The sequence below is a fragment of the Mesoplodon mirus genome (assembly GCF_964341445.2).
Source record: "Mesoplodon mirus genome assembly, chromosome: 2".
NCBI classification, from domain to species: Eukaryota; Metazoa; Chordata; class Mammalia; order Artiodactyla; family Ziphiidae; genus Mesoplodon; species Mesoplodon mirus.
The window spans coordinates 20,771,100-20,790,534 of NC_138977.1; the positions used below are offsets into that span (position 1 = coordinate 20,771,100).

Sequence of the window (19,435 nt, forward strand, 5' to 3'; positions counted from 1 at the left end):
ATTACCTGTAAAGATGATACTGGTCAATGAGCATTAGATTTTATGGATCCAATAAGGAAAGTATTTTTATTATTGATTATCTCAAGGTAATCAAACATTGTTTCACCTTTCGAGTGCCTCATAGCACCGTTACACTTTGCTTTTTCTTTTTTTTTGTATTTTTTTTTTAACCTTACTGAGCTAACGTTGACTGAAATCTTTAGAACTTTGCCTCTGTGCACTGAAGTGCTGTTTCATTACCCTAAGAAATCTATTTGTATAATCTCTGGCTGTAATGATGACTTTGAAATAGTTCCTTTGCCTCTCAAATGATTTTTCCCCCCCATGGAATAGGTGTGAGGGGAATACATACATTGTAAGCATTGTTCATTTAAGGCTGTGTTCATACAGGTCAAGTAAGCCAAATGGAGTCATAAATATCTCCAGAATGCATGCCTGAAACCTCCTATTTTTGAAAAGTAGGGAGATGGCCTTGTATGCCACTGGGTGGGTTTCTGATACAGACTAACAATTAACTTCCTGATCCTGTAGTCTTATAAGCCTTGTGATTGCTCCCATTTTGGGAAATCCTGCTCTAAAAATCTGTCTTCAGAAGAGTTCATGGCGCCCAGCTATTTCAGTGGCCCTGTCACCTCCCTGTACTGATCCACAGGTAGGATACTTAGGGGCTCATGAAACAAAATGTAATGTACACTCCCAGCCCTATTTTAGCATGGTCGAGGGCGGTGTTGCCAGGACAGACAGGAACTCCACAAATGCACTGGCACACAAAACCAAGCAGGTACTGTAAGAGGCTACTTCCCAGCCCGCTGTATACTTACACTTTTGCGTATTGCAGAGAACTGTCCAGACATCTTCCGGTATCCCTGCAGAACGTCAGGAGAGTCTTGGCCTACCAGCTATGGAGTAGGAAACAAGGAAGGGACCCTGAGATAAGGTCAGCTGCCCACCAGGCAAAGCATTTGCTACCGTATGCCAGCCTCTAAACATGCCATTTCAGATTGTGCCTCAGCAAAATTCTAAGTTGCTGAGGCCATAACACTTCAGGGTCTTTCATTTAACAAACATGCTCAAATCCTACGTGCCAACCTTCAATTCCAGACGTCTACTGGACTTGGCACTATGACAGCCGCTGCTGAACCTGATGGCACCTACCCAGGGTGGAAAAACCCTCAGTATTGAGTTCAGAATGTGAATCGTAGGCAATTTTTGCTGATCGGCAGCCTAAGAATTGATGAGCCCTTGACCTCTGAACATCAGCACTACCGTGAGGTAACATCCAAGAATCATGACCTGAACTATGTCCTAAATGCTAAACCTGTTTAGAGCAGCATAAAAGAGCAAGAAATCCACAGCCAGTGGAAAATGCTGGACAGCGATCGGAACAAGCTGAATGTGCGATTTGCATTCTCCCCTTTGCTCTTTCCCAGGCCTCCCGTTGGTAGTGGGACCCTCACCCTCCCGATGGGATGCATTTAGCCCAGTTGCAGGGACTGGCATCCCTGTGTGTGTGTGTGTGTGTTGTGTGTCAAGGTGTTGTATGTGTTCACTGAGTTTAATGTTGACCTGTCACAAGCTGGTGACCTTCCTCTTCACTCCTTCTAAAGAAGACAACCAATGTTTGTCAGAGAAAACTCCCCAACAATCTGTGGTGAAGTGCCGTGTCATCCACCTGCTACTCCCTGCCGAACGGTTCAACTGCAGAAATGTCACATTAAGGTTTTGTGCTTTGTTGTCTTTCTTTTTTTTTTAAACACAACACAACTTTGGCTTTTCAGATACGGAACACTCCTTTTGTTGTGGAGTTCCCTCTTGCTGTATCTTCTATGCAATTCCTTTTCTAGAAAACCCCTGCGGAGGCTTGCTCTCTGGGGTCCTGTCCGTGTTGCCTGTGTGCTGGAAGCGAGGGATGCCGGCTCTGGCTGCGTCTCTCCTCTCTCCCTGGCTGCCTCTCCCCATTTTCCTGCAGTCCCTCGGTTTGTAAATTTGCCTGCATTTATCCTGTCAGCCAACATGTACAAAATGTAAAAGAATTTTTAAACAGGTAATAAATTATATTTATAAGCAAGAGAGTGCCACCTCCCTTGTTTCTTCACAGCAAAGCCCTCTGTGTGAAGAGTCACATGGTATTTCCTTAATAGGACAGAAAAGCTCTTGGATTCTGCACAGATAGTAATCCCAACGTCCCTCGGGCCAGTATGAGGTTCTAGAACGGTGCTTCTCAAGCGTCTCCACACACTTGAGTCACGGGAGGAGCTTTACCAAACACAACTGCCTGGATCTCACCCTCAGAGAACCTGACTTCGTGGGTCTGGGGTGTGGCCTGGGTGTTGGGAGTGTTTTAAGCCCCCAGGTTAGCGGTTATGGGGGGACCGGGTCTGGGGACTGCTGTCAGAGGCGCTGGGGAGTTGGGAAGAAAGCAAGTGGGAGGCCAGACCCTCAGAGACTCGATTTTAAATGAAGTCTGCACAGAGAAAATGGACTTGTGGTTGCCAAGGGGGAGGGGGAGAGGGGGAGGGATGAACTGGGAGTTTGGGATTAGCAGATGCAGAGTGGTATACTATACAGGATGGATAAACAGCAAGGTCCTATTGTATAGCACAGGGAACTGCATTCAACATCCTGTGATAGGGGAGGACCTTCAGGATGGCGGAGGAACATGTGGAGATCACCTTCCTCCCCACAAATACATCAGAAATACATCTACACGTGGAACAGCTCCTACAGAACACCTACTGAACGCTGGCAGAAGACCTCAGACCTCCCAAAAGGCAAGAAACTCCCCACGTACCTGGGTAGGGCAAAAGAAAAAAGAAAAAACAGAAACAAAAGAATAGGGACGGGATCTGAACCTCTGGGAGGGAGCCGTGAAGGAGGAAAAGTTTCCACACACTAGAAGCCCCTTCACGGGCAGAGACTGTGGGTGGCGGAGGGGAAAGCTTCGGAGTAGCGGAGGAGAGCACAGCAACAGGGGTGCGGAGGGCAAGGCGGAGAGATTCCCGCACAGAGGATCGGTGCCGATCTACACTCACCAGCCCGAGAGGCTTGTCTGCTCACCTGCCGGGGCGGGCGGGGCTGGGAGCTGAGGCTCGGGCTTCGGAGGTCAGATCCCAGGGAGAGGACTGGGGTTGGCGGCGTGAACACAGCCCAGCCTGAAGGGGGCTAGTGCGCCACGGCTAGCCAGGAGGGAGTCCGGGAAAAAGTCTGGAGCTGCCGAAGAGGCAAGAGACCATTGTTTCGGGGTGTGCGAGGAGAGGGGATTCAGAGCACCACCTAAATGAGCTCCAGAGACAGACATGAGCTGCGGCGATCAGCGCAGACCCCAGAGACAGGCACGAGACGCTAAGGCTGCTGCTGCCGGCACCAAAAAGCCTGTGTGCAAGCACAGGTCACTATTCACACCTCCCCTCCCGGGAGCCTGTGCAGCCTGCCACAGACCTCCCGAACCCTCATAGTATCAATGGACAAGAGATCTCCTTCTCAACACTAAGACCCAGCTCCACTCAACAACCAACAAGCTCCAGTGCTAGACACCCCATGCCAAACAACTAGCAAGACAGGAACACAACCCCACCCATTAGCAGAGAGGCTGCCTAAAATCATACTAAGTTCACAGACACCCCAAAAAACACCACCAGACGTGGTCCTGGCCACCAGAAAGATAAGATCCAGCCTCATCCACCAGAACACAGGCACCAGTCCCCTCCACCAGGAAGCCTACACAACACACTGAACCAACCTTACCTAATGGGGGAAGATACCAAAAACAAAGGGAACTACGAACTTGCAGCCTGTGAAAAGGAGACCTCAAACACAGTAAGTTAAGCAAAATGAGAAAAGAAACACACAGCAGATGGAGGACCAAGGTAAAAACCCACCAGACCAAACAAATGAAGAGGAAATAGGCAGTCTACCTGAAAAAGAATTTGGAGTAGTGATAGTAAAGATGATCCAAATCTTGGAAATAGAATGGAGAAAATACAAGAAACGTTTATAACAAGGACCTGGAAGAACTAAACAGCAAACAAACAATGATAAACAACACAATAAATGAAATAAAAATTCTCTAGATGGAATCAATAGCAGAGTAACTGAGGCAGAAGAACAGATAAGTGACCTGGAAGATACAAGGTTGGAAATAACTACCACAAAGCAGAATAAAGAAAAAGAATGAAAAGAATTGAGGACAGCCTAAGAGACCTCTGGGACAACATTAAATGCACCAGCATTCGAATTAGAGGTCCCAGAACCAGAAGAGAAAAAGAAAAGGACTGAGGAAGTATTTGAAGAGATTATAGTTGAAAACTTCCCTAACATGGGAAAGGAAATCAAGTCCAGGAACCCAGAGAGTCCCATACAGGATAAATCCAAGGAGAAAAACGCCAAGACACATATTAATCTAACTATCAAAAATTAAATACAAAGAAAAAATATTAAAATCAGCAAGGGAAAAGCAACAGATAACACACTAGGGAATCCCCATAAGGTTAACAGCTGATCTTTCAGCAGAAACTCTGCAAGTCAGAAGGGTGTGGCAGGACATATTTAAAGTGATAAAAGGCAAAAACCTACAACCAAGATTACTCTACCCAGCAAGGATCTCATTCAGTTTCGACAGAGAAATTAAAACCTTTACAGACAAGCAAAATCTAAGAGAATTCAGCACCACCAAACCAGCTTTACACCAAATGCTAAAGGAACTTCTCCAGGCAGGAAACACAAGAGAAGGAAAAGACCTACAATAACAAACCCAAAAGTGTTAAGAAAATGGTAATAGGAACACACATATAGATAACTACCTTAAATGTAAATGGATTAAATGCCCCAACCAAAAGACATAGACTGCATGAATGGATACAAAAACAAGACCCATATATATGCTGTCTACAAGAGACCCTCTTCAGACCTAGGGACACATACAAACTGAAAGTAAGGGGATAGAAAAAGATATTCCATGGAAATAGAAATCAAAAGAAAACTGGAGTAGCAATTCTCCTATCAGACAAAATAGACTTTAAAACAGAGATTGTTACAGGAGACAAAGAGGACACTACATAAGGATCAAGGGATCAATCCAAGAAGAAGATATAACAATTTAGGCACCCAAAATAGGAGCACCTCAATATATAAGGCAAATGTTAACAGCCATAAGGGGGAAATCAACAGTAACACAGTAATAGTAGGCAACTTTAACAACCCACTTTCACCAATGGACAGATCATTCAAAATAAAAATACATAAGGCAACACAAGCTTTAAATGATACACTAAACAAGATGGACTTAATTGGTATTTGTAGGACATTCCATCCAAAAACAACAGAATACACATTTTTCTCAAGTGCTCATGGAACATTCTCCAGGATAGATCATATCATAGGTCACAAACCAAGCCTCGGTAAATTTAAGAAAATTGAAATCGTATCAACTATCTTTTCTGACAACAACGCTATGGGACTAGATAGCAATTACAGGAAAAAAACTGTAAAAAATACAAACACATGGAGGCTAAACAATATGCTACTAAATAACCAAGAGATCACTAAAGAAATCAAAAAGGAAATAAAAAAATACCTAGAAACAAATGACAATGAAAACACTACGACCCAAAACCTATGGGATGCAGCAAAAGCAGTTCTAAGAGGGAAGTTTATAGCAATACAATCCCACCTCAAGAAATAAGAACATCTCAAACAACCTAAACTTACACCTAAAGCCATTAGAGAAAGAAGAACAACACCCCCCAAAGTTAGCAGAAGGAAAGAAAGATCAGATCAGAAATAAATGAAAAAGAAAAGAAGGAAACGATAGCAAAGTCAGTAACACTAAAAGTTGGTTCTTTGAGAAGATAAACGAAATTGATAAACCATTATCCAGACTCATCAAGAAAAAAAGGGAGAAGACTCAAATCAATAGAATTAGAAATGAAAAAGGAGAAGTAACAACTGACACTACAGCAATACAAAGGATCATGAGAGATTACTACAAGCAACTATATGCCAATAAAATGGACAACCTGGAGGAAATGGACAAATTCTTAGAAAAGCACAACCTTCCAAGGCTGAACCAAGAAGAAATAGAAAATATAAACAGAACAATCACAAATACTGAATTTGAATCTGTGATGAAAAATCTTCCAACAAACAAAAGACCAGGACCAGATGGCTTCATAGGCGAATTCTATCAAACATTTACAGAAGAGCTAACACCTATCCTTCTCAAACTCTTCCAAAATATAGCAGAGGGAAGAACACGCCCAAACTCATTCTACGAGGCCACCATCACCCTGATACCAAAACCAGACAAAGATGTCAGAGAAAAAAGAAAACTACAGGCCAATATCACTGATGAACATAGATACAAAAATCCTCAACAAAATACTAGCAAACAGAAACCAACAGCACATTTAAAGGATCATACACCATGATCAAGTGGGGTTTATCCCAGGAATGCAAGGATTCTTCAATATATGCAAATCAATCAATGTGATACACCATATTAACAAACTGAAGGAGAATAACCATACGATCATCTCAATAGATGCAAAAAAGCTTTTGACAAAATTCAACACCCATTTATGATAAAAACCCTCCAGAAAGTAGGCAGAGTCATGACAAACATACAGCCAACATCATTCTCAATGGTGAAAAACTGAAACCATTTCCACTAAGATCAGGAACAAGACAAGGTTGCCCACTCTTACCACTCTTATTCAACATAGTTTTGGAAGTTTTAGCCACAGCAATCAGAGAAGACAAACAAATAAAAGGAATCCAAATTGGAAAAGAAGAAGTAAAACTGTCACTGTTTACAGGTGACATGATACTATACGTAGAGAATCCTAAAGATGCTACCAGAAAACTACTAGAGCTAATCCATGAATTTGGTAAAGTAGCAGGATACAAAATTAATGCACAGAAATATCTAGCATTCCTATACACTAATGATGAAACATCTGAAAGAGAAATTAAGGAAACACTCCCATTTACCATTGCAACAAAAAGAATAAAATACCTAGGAATAAACCTACCTAAGGAGACAAAAGACCTGCATGCAGAAAACTATAGGACACTCATGAAAGAAAGTAAAGATGATACAAACAGATGGAGAGATATACCATGTTCTTGGATTAGAAGAATCAACATTGTGAAAAGACTATACTCCCCAAAGCAATCTACAGATTCAATGCAATCCCTATCAAACTACCACTGGCATTTTTCACAGAAGTAGAACAAAAAATTTCACAATTTGTATGGAAACACAAAAGACCTCGAATAGCCAAAGCATTCTTGAGGGAAAGAAACGGAGCTGGAGGAATCAGGCTCCCTGACTTCAGACTATACTACAAAGCTACAGTAATCAAGACAGTATGGTACTGGTACAAAAACAGAAATATACATCAATGGAACAGGATAGAAAGCCCAGAAATAAACCCACACACATTTGGTCATCTTATCTTTGATAAAGGATGCAAGAATAGACAATGGAGAAAAGACAGCCTCTTCAATAAGCGCTGCTGGCAAAAGTGGACAGCTACATGTAAAAGAATCAAATTAGAACACTCCCTAACACCATACACAAAAATAAACTCAAAATGGGTTAAAGACCTAAATGTAAGGCCAGACACTATAAAACTCTTAGAGGAAAACATAGGTAGAACAGTGTATGACATAAATCACAGCAAGATCCCTTTTGACCCACCTCCTAGAGAAATGGAAATAAAAACAAAAATAAACAAACGGGGCCTAATTAAACTTAAAAGCTTTTGCACAGCAAAGGAAAACATAAGCAAGACGGAGAAGACAACCCTCAGAATGGGAGAAGATATTTGCAGATGAAGCAACTGACAAAGGATTAATTTCCAAACTTTACAAGCAGCTCACGCAGCTCAATATCAAAAAAACAAACAACCCAATCCAAGTATGGGCAGAAGACCTAAACAGACATTTTTCCAAAGAAGATATACAGACTGCCAACAAACACATGAAAGGATGCTCAAATCACTAATCATTAGAGAAATGCAAATCAAAACTACAATGAGGTATCACCTCACACTGGTCAGAATGGCCATCATCAAAAAGTCTACAAACGGGCTTCCCTGGTGGCACAGTGGTTGAAAGTCCGCCTGCCGATGCAGGGGACACGGGTTCGTGCCCCAGTCCCGGAGGATCCCACATGCCGTGGAGCGGCTGGGCCCGTGAGCCATGGCCGCTGAGCCTGTGCATCCGGAGCCTGTGCTCTGCAACGGGAGAGGCCACAACACTGAGAGACCCGCATACCACACACATACAAAAAGTGTACAAACAATAAATGCTGTGGAGGGTGTGGAGAAAAGGGAACCCTCTTGCACTGTTGGTGGGAATGTAAATTGATACAACCACTATGGAGAACAGTATGGAGGTTCCTTTAAAAACTACAAATAGAAGTGCCATATGACACAGCAATCCCACTACTGGGCATATACCCTGAGAAAACCATAATTCAAAAAGAGTCATGTACCACAATGTTCATTGCAGCTCTATTTACAATAGCCCGGAGATGGAAACAACCTAAGTGTCCATCAACAGATGAATGGCTAAACAAGATGTGGCACATATATACAATGGAATATTACTCAGCCATAAAAAGAAACGAAATTGAGTTATTTGTAGTGGGGTGGATGGACCTAGAGTCTGTCATACAGAGTGAAGTAAGTCAGAAAGAGAAAAACAAGTACTGCATGCTAACACATATATATGGAATCAAAAAAAAAAGGTTCTGATGAACCTAGGGGCAGGACAGGAATCAATATGCGGATGTAGAGAATGAACTTAAGGACACAGGGAGGGGGAAGGGTAAGCTGGGACGAAGTGAGAGAGTCACATGGACATATACACACTACCAAATGTAAAATAGATAGCTAGTGGGAAGCAGCCGCATAGCACAGGGAGATCAGCTCGGTGCTCTGTGACCACCTAGAGGGGTGGGATGGGTGGGTGGGAGGGAGACACAAGAGGGAGGTGATATGGGGATATATGTATATGTATAGCTGATTCACTTTGCTATAAAGCAGAAACTAACAGAGCAATGTAAAGCAATTATACTCCAATAAAGATGTTAAAAAATATATACCCTGTGATAAACCATAATGGAAAAGAATATGAAAAAATACATGTATAACTGAGTCACTTTGCTGTACAGCAGAAATTCACACACCACTGTCAACAACTGTACTTCAATAAAATCTAAAAAGATAAGTAAATGAAGTGTGCCACAGCAGAACTAGTAGGTAGGAAATGAAAGGGGAGGATGCCCAGAGCTACAGCGGATGCCAGGCAGAGCCGCTCAACCCGCTGGAGCACAGCCAGCCACTGCCTCAGGGTGATGAGCAAGACAGAGACTCAGATGTGCGGGACAGCTCTGAGGCAGCCCTTTCCTAATGAAGGAGCTGAGCCGAGAAGCGCCTTTGATGGGAGGCTCCCTCCCATCCCACCCCTCAGGCTTCAGCCAAAGAGCTTGTGAGCAACCGGAGCAGCCCTGAGGCACAGCCCCCCTGACTTAAGACTGATCCAAGACTGGGGTCGCAAAACCAGCTGTGGGTCAGGGCTGAGCAAGTGGTGGCGATGTGTACACTGGAACCAATTTAAAACAGAAGGGAGAAGTGGGTCCTGTGGCTGAGAATTTAACTCCATTAAAAGAATGGAAACTCAGTAGAGAACAAAACGGTACTGCGCACAGAAAGCACATGGCAGCAGAGACTCAGCCCACCACCATCCCTCGAACCTTGCTTTGGAGCTTTGGTGGCCGGCATTCCTGTTGGGAAGACCGCACTCAAGAAAGCACGTGCACACTTTCCAAGTCACGTCGCGGGTGGGAGGCTGCCCGAGCCCCTCTCGGGGGTAGAGTCACTGGAGAGTTCAGGAGGGCGGCCGGGACAAAGAACCCCCATCAGCCCCAGAGCTCCCTGTAGCTGGTTACAACCACCACCTGGGGGGGTGGGGGGTGGAAGTTACTCTGCAGCAAGGGAAGTCCTTCTGAGAGCAGGGTCACCTGTACTTTGCTGCTGTGACAAGAAGGAACCACCAAGCTTGCAACTTAAAAGTGAGCAGCAGAGCAAGAGAAGATGCTGTTCGCCTCAGCTGGGATATACTATCTCTCTGCCTTTGAGTCCCGGGAAAGCCCACAGCATAGAGAAGTGGGGTGCAGAGAGGGTGGAAGAGGTGTCACCCCACTCCCACCTCTGCAAACTCTGGCTTGTTTTAAACGTTGCCATCTTTACATCCTGTAAAACTAATGTCAGCGAGGAAAAGCAGTATTTATGAGCGCCTGCTGTGCGGCTGGTGCGGGGCCATCACATTCTTCACACGTTCACCTCACTTGTTCCTCCTAAGAGCTCTGTGAGGTGGGAATTTTGTCCCAATTTACACGGGAGAAGATGGGGGCTCAGACTATGTTCTTCCACAGAACTGAGATGGTGAAAACCATGGGATGGCAGTAAAATCGATCTGAATCCCAATGCTGGGATGAATTCTCTTGGCGTAAGTGCAGCTGGCTAAACACAGCCAATCACACAAAAACTTTAGTGTCCCTGGTAACTGAGATGCAAGCCCGCCTGTAGTCTCTGCACCCAAACAACTCTGGATTTCCTCTCTCCTAATCCAGTCTCCAAGGGATGCCCTCAAAACCAAACTTTGCTCTCTGCCCTCCAGGATCCCCAGTCCATGGACAAACAACCTAGCAAGTCCCCCCTCCCTCTGCAGAGGGTTTTCTCCTCTCCAGGGGACACTGACTCAGAAACAACAGCAACGACTGGGTTGTTCCACACCCCACGTACCTCACTGTTGGGAAGAAGGATGGAGTCTTTCTCCTACGGTTGTTTGTGCTCCTTCCAGGCTGCTGCCGTTGCATGGAACCCCACTCCTCTGTACGCCAGGCCATCGGGCCCCACCAGCCTCTATCTCCACTCTCTGCCCCTCACTGACTGCCCCCCATTCCCCAGCAGCCCCGGAGGACCCTGCCTCACAACCTTCATGTCACTAGACTGCCACCATCTGGGAGGCTTCAAAATCCCCAGAGACAGATCCAATGGCCTGGCTTTTGGGTTCCTCTTTCATCACCAATAATCGTATCCACTAATAAATCTGCCCACCCCTGTGATCACACCTTCAGCCTGTCCTTGAGCTTGTTACTCCCTCTCTGAAATCTTGATTCTGAACACAGACCCTTTCTCAGTAACCGCTATTGCACCATCTCGACTCCAGCATGGTTCCCTGTCCTCTGACCTTGTTTCTTTGGGCCTATCAGCCGCCTCCTCTTTAATCCCCTGCCTTCCTCTGGACCACATCAGCCGTCACCTTGATGATGATAATTCTGATTTTCCATGACTCATTGCTGCATATGCCTGGTAACTCTGAATGAATCCAGTGGCCGCAGTCTCCATGCCTACATTGGGTTGCTGATAGAAAAATAAAATCATAACATTACAGAGAAGAGTAGCACAAGGAACTTGTAATAATAGCTAATAGTTAGTAATTGAGTGTTAGTTGAAGGCTTACCTCATGCTTGGTGCATGGATTATTTCATTTCATCTTCAGAACCACTTCATGCAGTAGAGATTAATATGATTGCCACCTTCAAGGGGAAGAAACTGAGTCTTCGAGAGGGCACAACATGCCTACCGTCACAGAGTGGAGAGAATGAGGGAGCCTGGGTTCACGTGCAGGCTGTATGGTGGTCCAGGGGCCACACCTTGGCTACTAAGCCACAGTGAGCATCATCCATCTTAACGGCCCTCGGCGTTGCCTGTAGCCATCCGGCTGTGATATCCTACGATGCAATTTTAGACCTTGTCACCAAATTTTCTACCTTTCCTCTCACTCTCAACAGATGACCGTGCCTCCTAATTGTAGAGAAAACAGGAGACATCAGACCATTCATCTTGCTCTCCTGCCACCAGATGTACACACTTACCTGCAACGCCCTCCATGGCTGCCTTTCCCGCCTGCTACAATGTGAAATTTTTAAAGAGGAAAAAAGGCACAACTATAAGATAACAGACATGTTCTTTCCGAGGGGAGAATGAAACCATTTTATTCCGGGGGAATGTTAAAACAAAGCCATATACAATTTGTAACAAATACAATACAATTGTTTGTTCCCTAGTCCTGAATAATTACAGTATATACAAATTCAATAAGGCACTGGTTCCCCAAAAGAACACAAATGAGTCTTCTTTTGAAACAGACAACAAAATCCCTTATATATTCTAACTTTTCTCCAAAAAATATGGCATTGTTTTTTGTTTTGTTTTACAAAAGGAATGATAACCGCTAAATTGAGTCACTTCTGGTGCCTTCTTTCATTTCCATGGCTGTGTGACTAAGTTTTCTAAGGAGATATAACTACAGAATGATTCAAGTTTTCAAAAACTGTACTTCTTTCAGGGCCTTTCACCTACAAAGAAGAACCACAACAGACCAACAACATAAAACGCTAACTTCCAATGAATAGGCATGACTGCAGAAACGTGAAAGGCGGTCATTACTCAGGACCTGCTCTACCTGACTACACAGCAACTGAAATGTGTCAGAGAATTCCCTGTAAATAAAATCTTAGCGTGTTTTCTGAGAAGCTTTGTTTTGAGAATAAAAAGAATGGTCACTAGTGACTTCTGAGCTGTGCTTTCCAGGGGGTCCAAGGCCGGTCTGCTCACACACACAACGTTCATATAGCACTGCCGCCTGTGATTTAACAGTCTACACCTTTTATAAATAAATATTACGTTTCATTTAGTACTTTATCCTCTATAATATTTTACGCTCTAATCCACATAATGGAGTTGTGCCAGACTCCAAACTGAACATAGTATTTATATATACATATATATTTATATAATATATACAAACATACATAAACTATAAAACCAAACATCTTAGCATACAAAACTTATATTAGCCAACAAGTAGTATTTTAGGATTCCTTTGCAGGGAAAAGATTAGAAGAAAATTTTAGGCTTTGAAATAGTCCTAAAAGTAAGCATCAACGACATTATTTCCAGGTTCCCACTCTTCTGTTGAAAGACAAAACGAAAAAATAAAATTCACTTCTGAGCTACCAGAAATTTAAAAATCGAAATGAATTATCTGGAAGTGAGTAGGGAGTCTCTTTAAGAACAATTTAATATTCCCTAAGCGAGGTGGATTTTGGTAAGATACAAAGAAAACTCTATTCATAAATAAATTCTTGTTTCATTGAAAGACTATGGTAACTACATGGGTCTTTTTAAGTATCTCTGGAATAATTTTTAAATGTTCATAGTAAGTAAATCAGGTTGGGGATTAGAAAGTAAGCTACTCATTTTTCCAAAGCAACCAAACAAATAATAGAGAAGAAATCTGGATACTATTTTAATTTCTTCCCATTCTTCACAGGAACCAACACCTCCCTAGAAATCTAGTTTACTTTGAAATCACCACCTCTCCACAATATATTCTGATTTGAAGTTATCCATGTATAAGAACTTACCTAAAAGAAAACACATTTTTACCTAAGAGATAAGCCCAGCATCGCTTAAATTTAGGGAAAATCAAGAAACACGAACACGTCCCCACTTAACTGACATAAATGTTCACTTATTTGTTTCGTAGACAATCTGATGAGAGGCACTGAAGTTTCCCTCCTAGGCTCAGATGACTATCACCCTTAGCTCTAGCCACAGACTCCTTCTAAGCTATCACAAAGAATACGATTTGACACAAGAGAAAGGAACCTTTACACTGCTATTGAGGTTATCTTAATATCAATAAAAGCAGCATTCTGATTATATTTGGAACCAACTGTTTTTAATCTTTGAAAAAAGCAGAAACCTTTTTCATATTCAAGGATTAAGGAAATATTCTTTCTTCATTACAAAGGAGATGTGGTTAGGAAGCACTGGGGAGTGAGTGCTGAATACAGAACACTGTTTCTCCTTATGCTTCTCCCAAACCGTAAGCACAGCTCACAGCTGGTCTCTGCTCTAGGATGCTTTTCTGGAGGAACAAGTCACCAGTGCAAGCGCACTTCAGAAGTGAGGGAAATGTTTTCTCATTTGTAATGCAGCTATCACATTTTCAAAGCCCTCCATCCTTCAGCCACCAAGTGGTGAGGTGAAAATGTGTTATAAAACACTGCCCCCTGGAGTATTCTGGAAGGAACATCTTTTTTTTTTTTTTTTTTTTTTAAAGGGCTGGGCAGGGGGGTACTTTCCAGTTCTTTACTAAACACTATAGAATTTCTAAGAAGCAAAAGAAAAGCACAGTCAGGAAGTAAATGAATAAAGTTGAGAGGGATGTGTACAATTTTAACCTTTATTAGGTTCCTGTTGCTAAGGAATACTGGCCCTGTCAATGATCTGACTCATGTTGCTCAAAAGTTAAAACCCCACATAATTGAATAGGTGAAAAGATGTTTTGCACAAGTGCCACAGAGAAGAAAAAATAATAAATTAAAAAGTGAATTGAACGTTATGAGAATAAAATAAACTGAGTCAGCATTCCTAAGATGTGAAGCTATCACATAAGATATTAAGATATACATATTCGATCCATATCTATTCTAGAATAATAAATCACAGCAGCCATAATATTCTGTGGTCTCCACTAGCATTCCTCTGCTGTCCCATTTGGAGGTTATATTTATCTATTTTAAAATTAAAATTAGTTAAATTAACCTAACACATGTTTCCTCTCCTTCCCTTAACTCAGACACAAAAAAAGGCAGATAATAACAAAAAGAAACCATCTTTGTCTGTACATAATAAGTTGTGCATACATTTCCCCTTGCGCTTCTGTGAAGGGCTCTTCCACGTACAGAAGAAACAAGCCATGTGCACCTGTACCCTCATCCCCTGCCTTTCTGACACGATCTTCTCGCAGCACAAGAGCAAAGTATCTCTATTTTAAAGCGCCTTGTCTTCAACACAACTGATGGCAATTTTATACTTAATATTGATCCCTTCATTTGAGAGATCAAAAGCATGTACGGGTCAATTCTCTGCCCATAAAAAAAAAAGCTTTTTTTGTGTTTAATGAAAAGGAAGGGACTTTACCGTGAAAGAAAAAGCCTACCAGAATCAGAAACACAAAGCGGTTCTGAAGAACAGTGTCAACATTTACTTCTAACAGAGTCACATAAAATCTTCATTTGTTCCCTATCCTATAAAGCTGCAAAAGGTCACCTGCAGGAATCCCCAAACGTGGTCCCAGACAGGTGGTGCTTGTACCCGGGTGCATTCACATTGCTGCGGCCGCCCCGGTGCAGGCCTGGCCTGAGTGGTCTGAAGAGGCACAGGGCGCAGGGGCTCTGAAGATGAGTTCCATTCTGTTCTCCAACTTCACCGACTGTTGGTTGGTAGAGTGCAACAAAATTTTACCAATGGAAACATGTATTTTAATTTACCTTCCAGGAGAGTTTCTGGGAAGAACTTTGCTGTTATTATTTAAACTATAATAGTATAAACCCTAAAACATCTACATTATTTGTTTTATTTTGGCAAAATTAAAGCATCTTTTGAAAAAAAAAAAAGGCAATCCCAAAATACAGGGCTTTCTTAGAAAGCAACATGCATCATATCTTGAACAAGTTACCCAAGCAGTTTCTCCCTCCTACAAACAGACACGATGAATCCGTGTTTCTGGGAACTTCTCTTTGTCCAAGCTGCTCCCTGAGAGGTGGGGCTAAACTTACTGGGAAGCAGGATGATGTTCACGGCTTGTACTGTGGATGCTTCTGGAACATCTTTTGCTCTGCCCACAAACAGAAGAGTATCTACTGGCTTTCTCCAGAGATGCTTATTTTTGCCCTCAATTCAGAGTTTAATGTCCTGGGACTCTGACATTTTGGCAAGTGTTTTCTTAACCCGCAGCGCTGTCAGTCTTGAAGCAGGATTGTGAGCCCAGCATTCTGTCATGAGTTTCCCCATCTGCCTTAGACACTGCGGGAAGGAAAAGGAAAACTGGAGTTAGAGAAACGTATTATCTGTAAGGTTGGCACTTGGTATTGGCTTTTAGTTTTGGATTTCTGAAGTTTGAATATATTTTTTAAAGATACTCTTAAAACCATGTAGGCTTAAAATTCCATAAAAATTCTTCTCTCATCATGCAAAACTTAAATGATGAAAAAAGATCTTCATGGCTTCCTTGTGAAAGGAGCAAGCAGGTGGTTTTGCTGATTGTACAAGAGCGCCTCTGAAGTCAGATTAAACATGTACAAAAATACCCAGGGAGTCTGTATTCCACTGCACACGCCCAGATTGTTTCTAACACTCGGTGAGCTCCAATCTTTTATCTAACTCCATACTATTCCAACAAACATGGTTATTCCTAAATCACAGCTGTCTGCTACGGTAATAGCATCTCACTGTACCATTTAACAAGATCAATGGCCTGTGCACAGCCTCACTACAACTTTCTCCTGTGTTCTCCTGTGGTACGTCAATTATTGGCCTTCCTGCTGGAAAGCACAATTTCACTTCATTAGAAATCCTCAGTGAAGGGATTTTGAGTAATACCAATGCCCATAACCACCTTCAAAATAATATAAACTCCAGCATTTCATAAAGCTTTCTGCACAGCTCACTGGAAAACGTATGTATTATTTAGCATTTCAGTAACTGGCCACAAAACCAATGAACCAAAGGTTATTTTTAAATGCATTTAACAGTGAAGAACTAGTTTATAAACAGTGTTCTGTCCATTTGTCTGCACTGGCTTTGGTACATTATTTTGGGGGATGCTTCAACCTCCTCACTGAATGTTCCAGCCCTCTGAATGCTGCCAGACTCTCCAGGCCTGGGCAGGTTTAGAGGCTCAGAGGGCAGGTGGGGCAGGAAAGGCAAGGCTGGCCGGCTCACTTCTTCCTCTGGGCAGCTCCTTGTTAGATCTGGTTAGGTTTCACCAGGACGGGCTCAGAGCCAGGCCAAATGTGGGTTTTTCCCACAGCATTGCATCATCCTTACTGACGAAGATCCACAGCACAGTCGGGCATCTCGACTAGGTCAACTTGTACCACTTCCGTGTATAGAAAACCGAATTCTTCAGATGCCGTACTTTTCTCTCATCAAAACGGGAGAATGCTGTACGTGAGTTTGTCATGGAGAAAATTCACGATGCTTTACAAACACACGTGCAGTTATTTAATGGCCTTTACGCAAGTGTCAGGACATCACCAACAAATGAAATAATGTTATCGATTATGCAGGCTAAATGCTGACCCATTCAATGTATTTTGGAAGTGGCAAAATCAAACAGGAGAAAGGAACAGATCATTTAACACACTGCACTTAGCTCCATACAAATTACTGCCACGAGGCACCCTTACCATCACAGCAAAGAAAAAGAATTCCTGTGATAAATATTTGGAATTTTGGCAAAAGGAGAAAAGTCTGTTTCGACACTGGTCACACCCACATGGTGACCTACAGCCTCACCTCATCACTGCTCCACCGGTTGGGGAAGGAGGGCCGCAGCTTCTTGATACACACGATCTCTCTCATGTCCTCATAAGAGGGGTCGCTGGGCACTAGATCATGATAGGGAAGCTGATATTCTTCCACTATACCTGAAAATATGGTTTCATTAATGTTATTATTTTCTGTGAAGAGGAAATAAAAGTCTAACAAATAAACTATTCTCTAAGGAAAGTTCTATCGGTACCAAAGACAAGTTCAGGTTGAAAAACAGCAAAAACAAAAACAGCACTAACCTTGAAAAAAATGTGCCCAAACGAAACGATCTAATTTTTAAAAATGAAAAGAAAGCATAAGGAAACATATTATATGCCTTCAAGTCTTTTTTCTAACTTCCAAAAGCTAAGTAAACAAGCATCTCAAGTTTACTTCTGATTTTATAAAGGCTCTTGTACTGTGCGCCAAACGTTTTAAAATCTGTATTAAGTCTCGTTGCGAATTTGCCAGCCACACCCCAAATGCATACTGCACAACGTAACTATTTCTACTACTGCAGCATGCGCTTATGAACCTCATAATAAATTTGGCAGTGTATCCTACTTGAACAAAATGTCAGATTTACATTTTTTCTGCTTAATCATAAGAATGCATTTTTGCACATTTAAAATTTGGAAAACTATACACACCTAAAAATATTAACCACGATTTTTAGGTGCAATGACTGTCTGATTTTTCTTCTTTAAATTTCCTGCATCTATTGGAACTGTCTACAAGAAATAAATCACTATTAGAAAAAAAAATATGTAGTGTTGAAAGAACGGTTAAGAAATACAAAAGAATGTCATCTTTAAGGAAAGGTACTTATGCTAAATTCTATCCCATTTCATTTCCCTAGTATCTAATTTCTACCTTTTTTCCTCTTGTCCTTTAAAAAAGCAGGCTACCTGTGTCTTCTTTCTGACCTTATTTGAGTAACTCCTCACAGTAATTATAAGCAGCCTCTGTCCTCAGAGGATGCTGCTCTGAACAATCTTTCCAGAGAACCCTTGCTCTCTATCCTAAATCACCTTTTATAGAAATTTCATTGCTTTTTATCTGAACAAGGTGATACTGTGGTGCTCCAAAGACAATGGTGCTTCAAGGACAAAGGACAACCCTGCCTGAAAATGTCTCAGCGTTACAGCCCCTACCAGACTCTTAATTGCCCTCCCCACCATGTTGCCATGGTTACGAAATTCCTGAGCCCACCTGGGCGACGCCCACCTGGGCAAGAGGACTTGTCCCAAATAAGGAAAGGCATCTGCCCTGTCCCACTCCCACCCTATAGAAGGAAGGTACATGTGCCTCGACCAATCAGTAAACGAAATTTTCACTTGGACCATTCCTTTGTTTTCCGGCTATAAAAACTGATCAACAGCACATGTTCGGGCTCGACTCTCCCAGACTACTAGGAAGTCAGTGCGCTGTTCTGGCAGCGACCCTTCCCGCTAAGAAATGCTATCTTCTTTGCATTCTGCCTTGTGTCTGGAAATTCTTTTCCAACCTGCGTTTGGACCACGACAGATACCACCAGGTCGGAAGATAATACACTACATCATAAAATGCACTGAGGGTTTACTCTAAAGAAAATCTGGAGCCTGTATGATGTCCTTTCTTGTAAACTCAAACCCATTTATAATCATAAAGGACCAGAAGGTTCAAAAGTTTTTTCAGACCATTCCAACTCACCATTTATTCTGTCCCCTGCTGAGATCACAGAGCATAATTATATGTATTATCTATGCTACTATTTCCTTCCACTGTGTGTCATCTCTATATAAGATCATGAAAGCACAAGGTCTAATGGATAGGAGATGCTCACTTCATTCCCGTTCTTCCTCCTTTTCTAATTCTCAAGACAGTGGCTCAGGAAACATCTTGAGAGAAAGGATGACGTCAATCTAATTTATCTCAAATCTCCCTCAGTGCCTAATGTTGGTGCCATTATCTGGATGGACTAATGCAAGTCCGTC

The 19,435-nt window shown here is 42.4% G+C and overlaps 1 protein-coding gene across 5 annotated transcripts in view; it reads right to left on the reverse strand.

The window, feature by feature from the left end:
* Window positions 1-13,081: 13,081 nt before the first annotated feature.
* BMPR1B (bone morphogenetic protein receptor type 1B) overlaps window positions 13,082-19,435 on the reverse strand; it is a gene marked incomplete at its 3' end in the record, with an annotated part of 431,795 nt that continues 425,441 nt past the window's right edge. For 4 of the 5 annotated variants that reach the window (XM_082634087.1, XM_082634086.1, XM_082634090.1 and 1 more), the window contains 2 exons: window positions 17,445-17,575; window positions 13,082-15,950 (listed from right to left, as the gene is read on the reverse strand). In XM_082634087.1, coding sequence (XP_082490213.1) covers window positions 15,825-15,950; window positions 17,445-17,575 — 257 coding nt within the window. Of the gene's footprint in view, window positions 15,951-17,432; window positions 17,576-19,435 lie in introns of those variants that run through there. The other variant, XM_082634089.1, reaches the window with a different exon arrangement.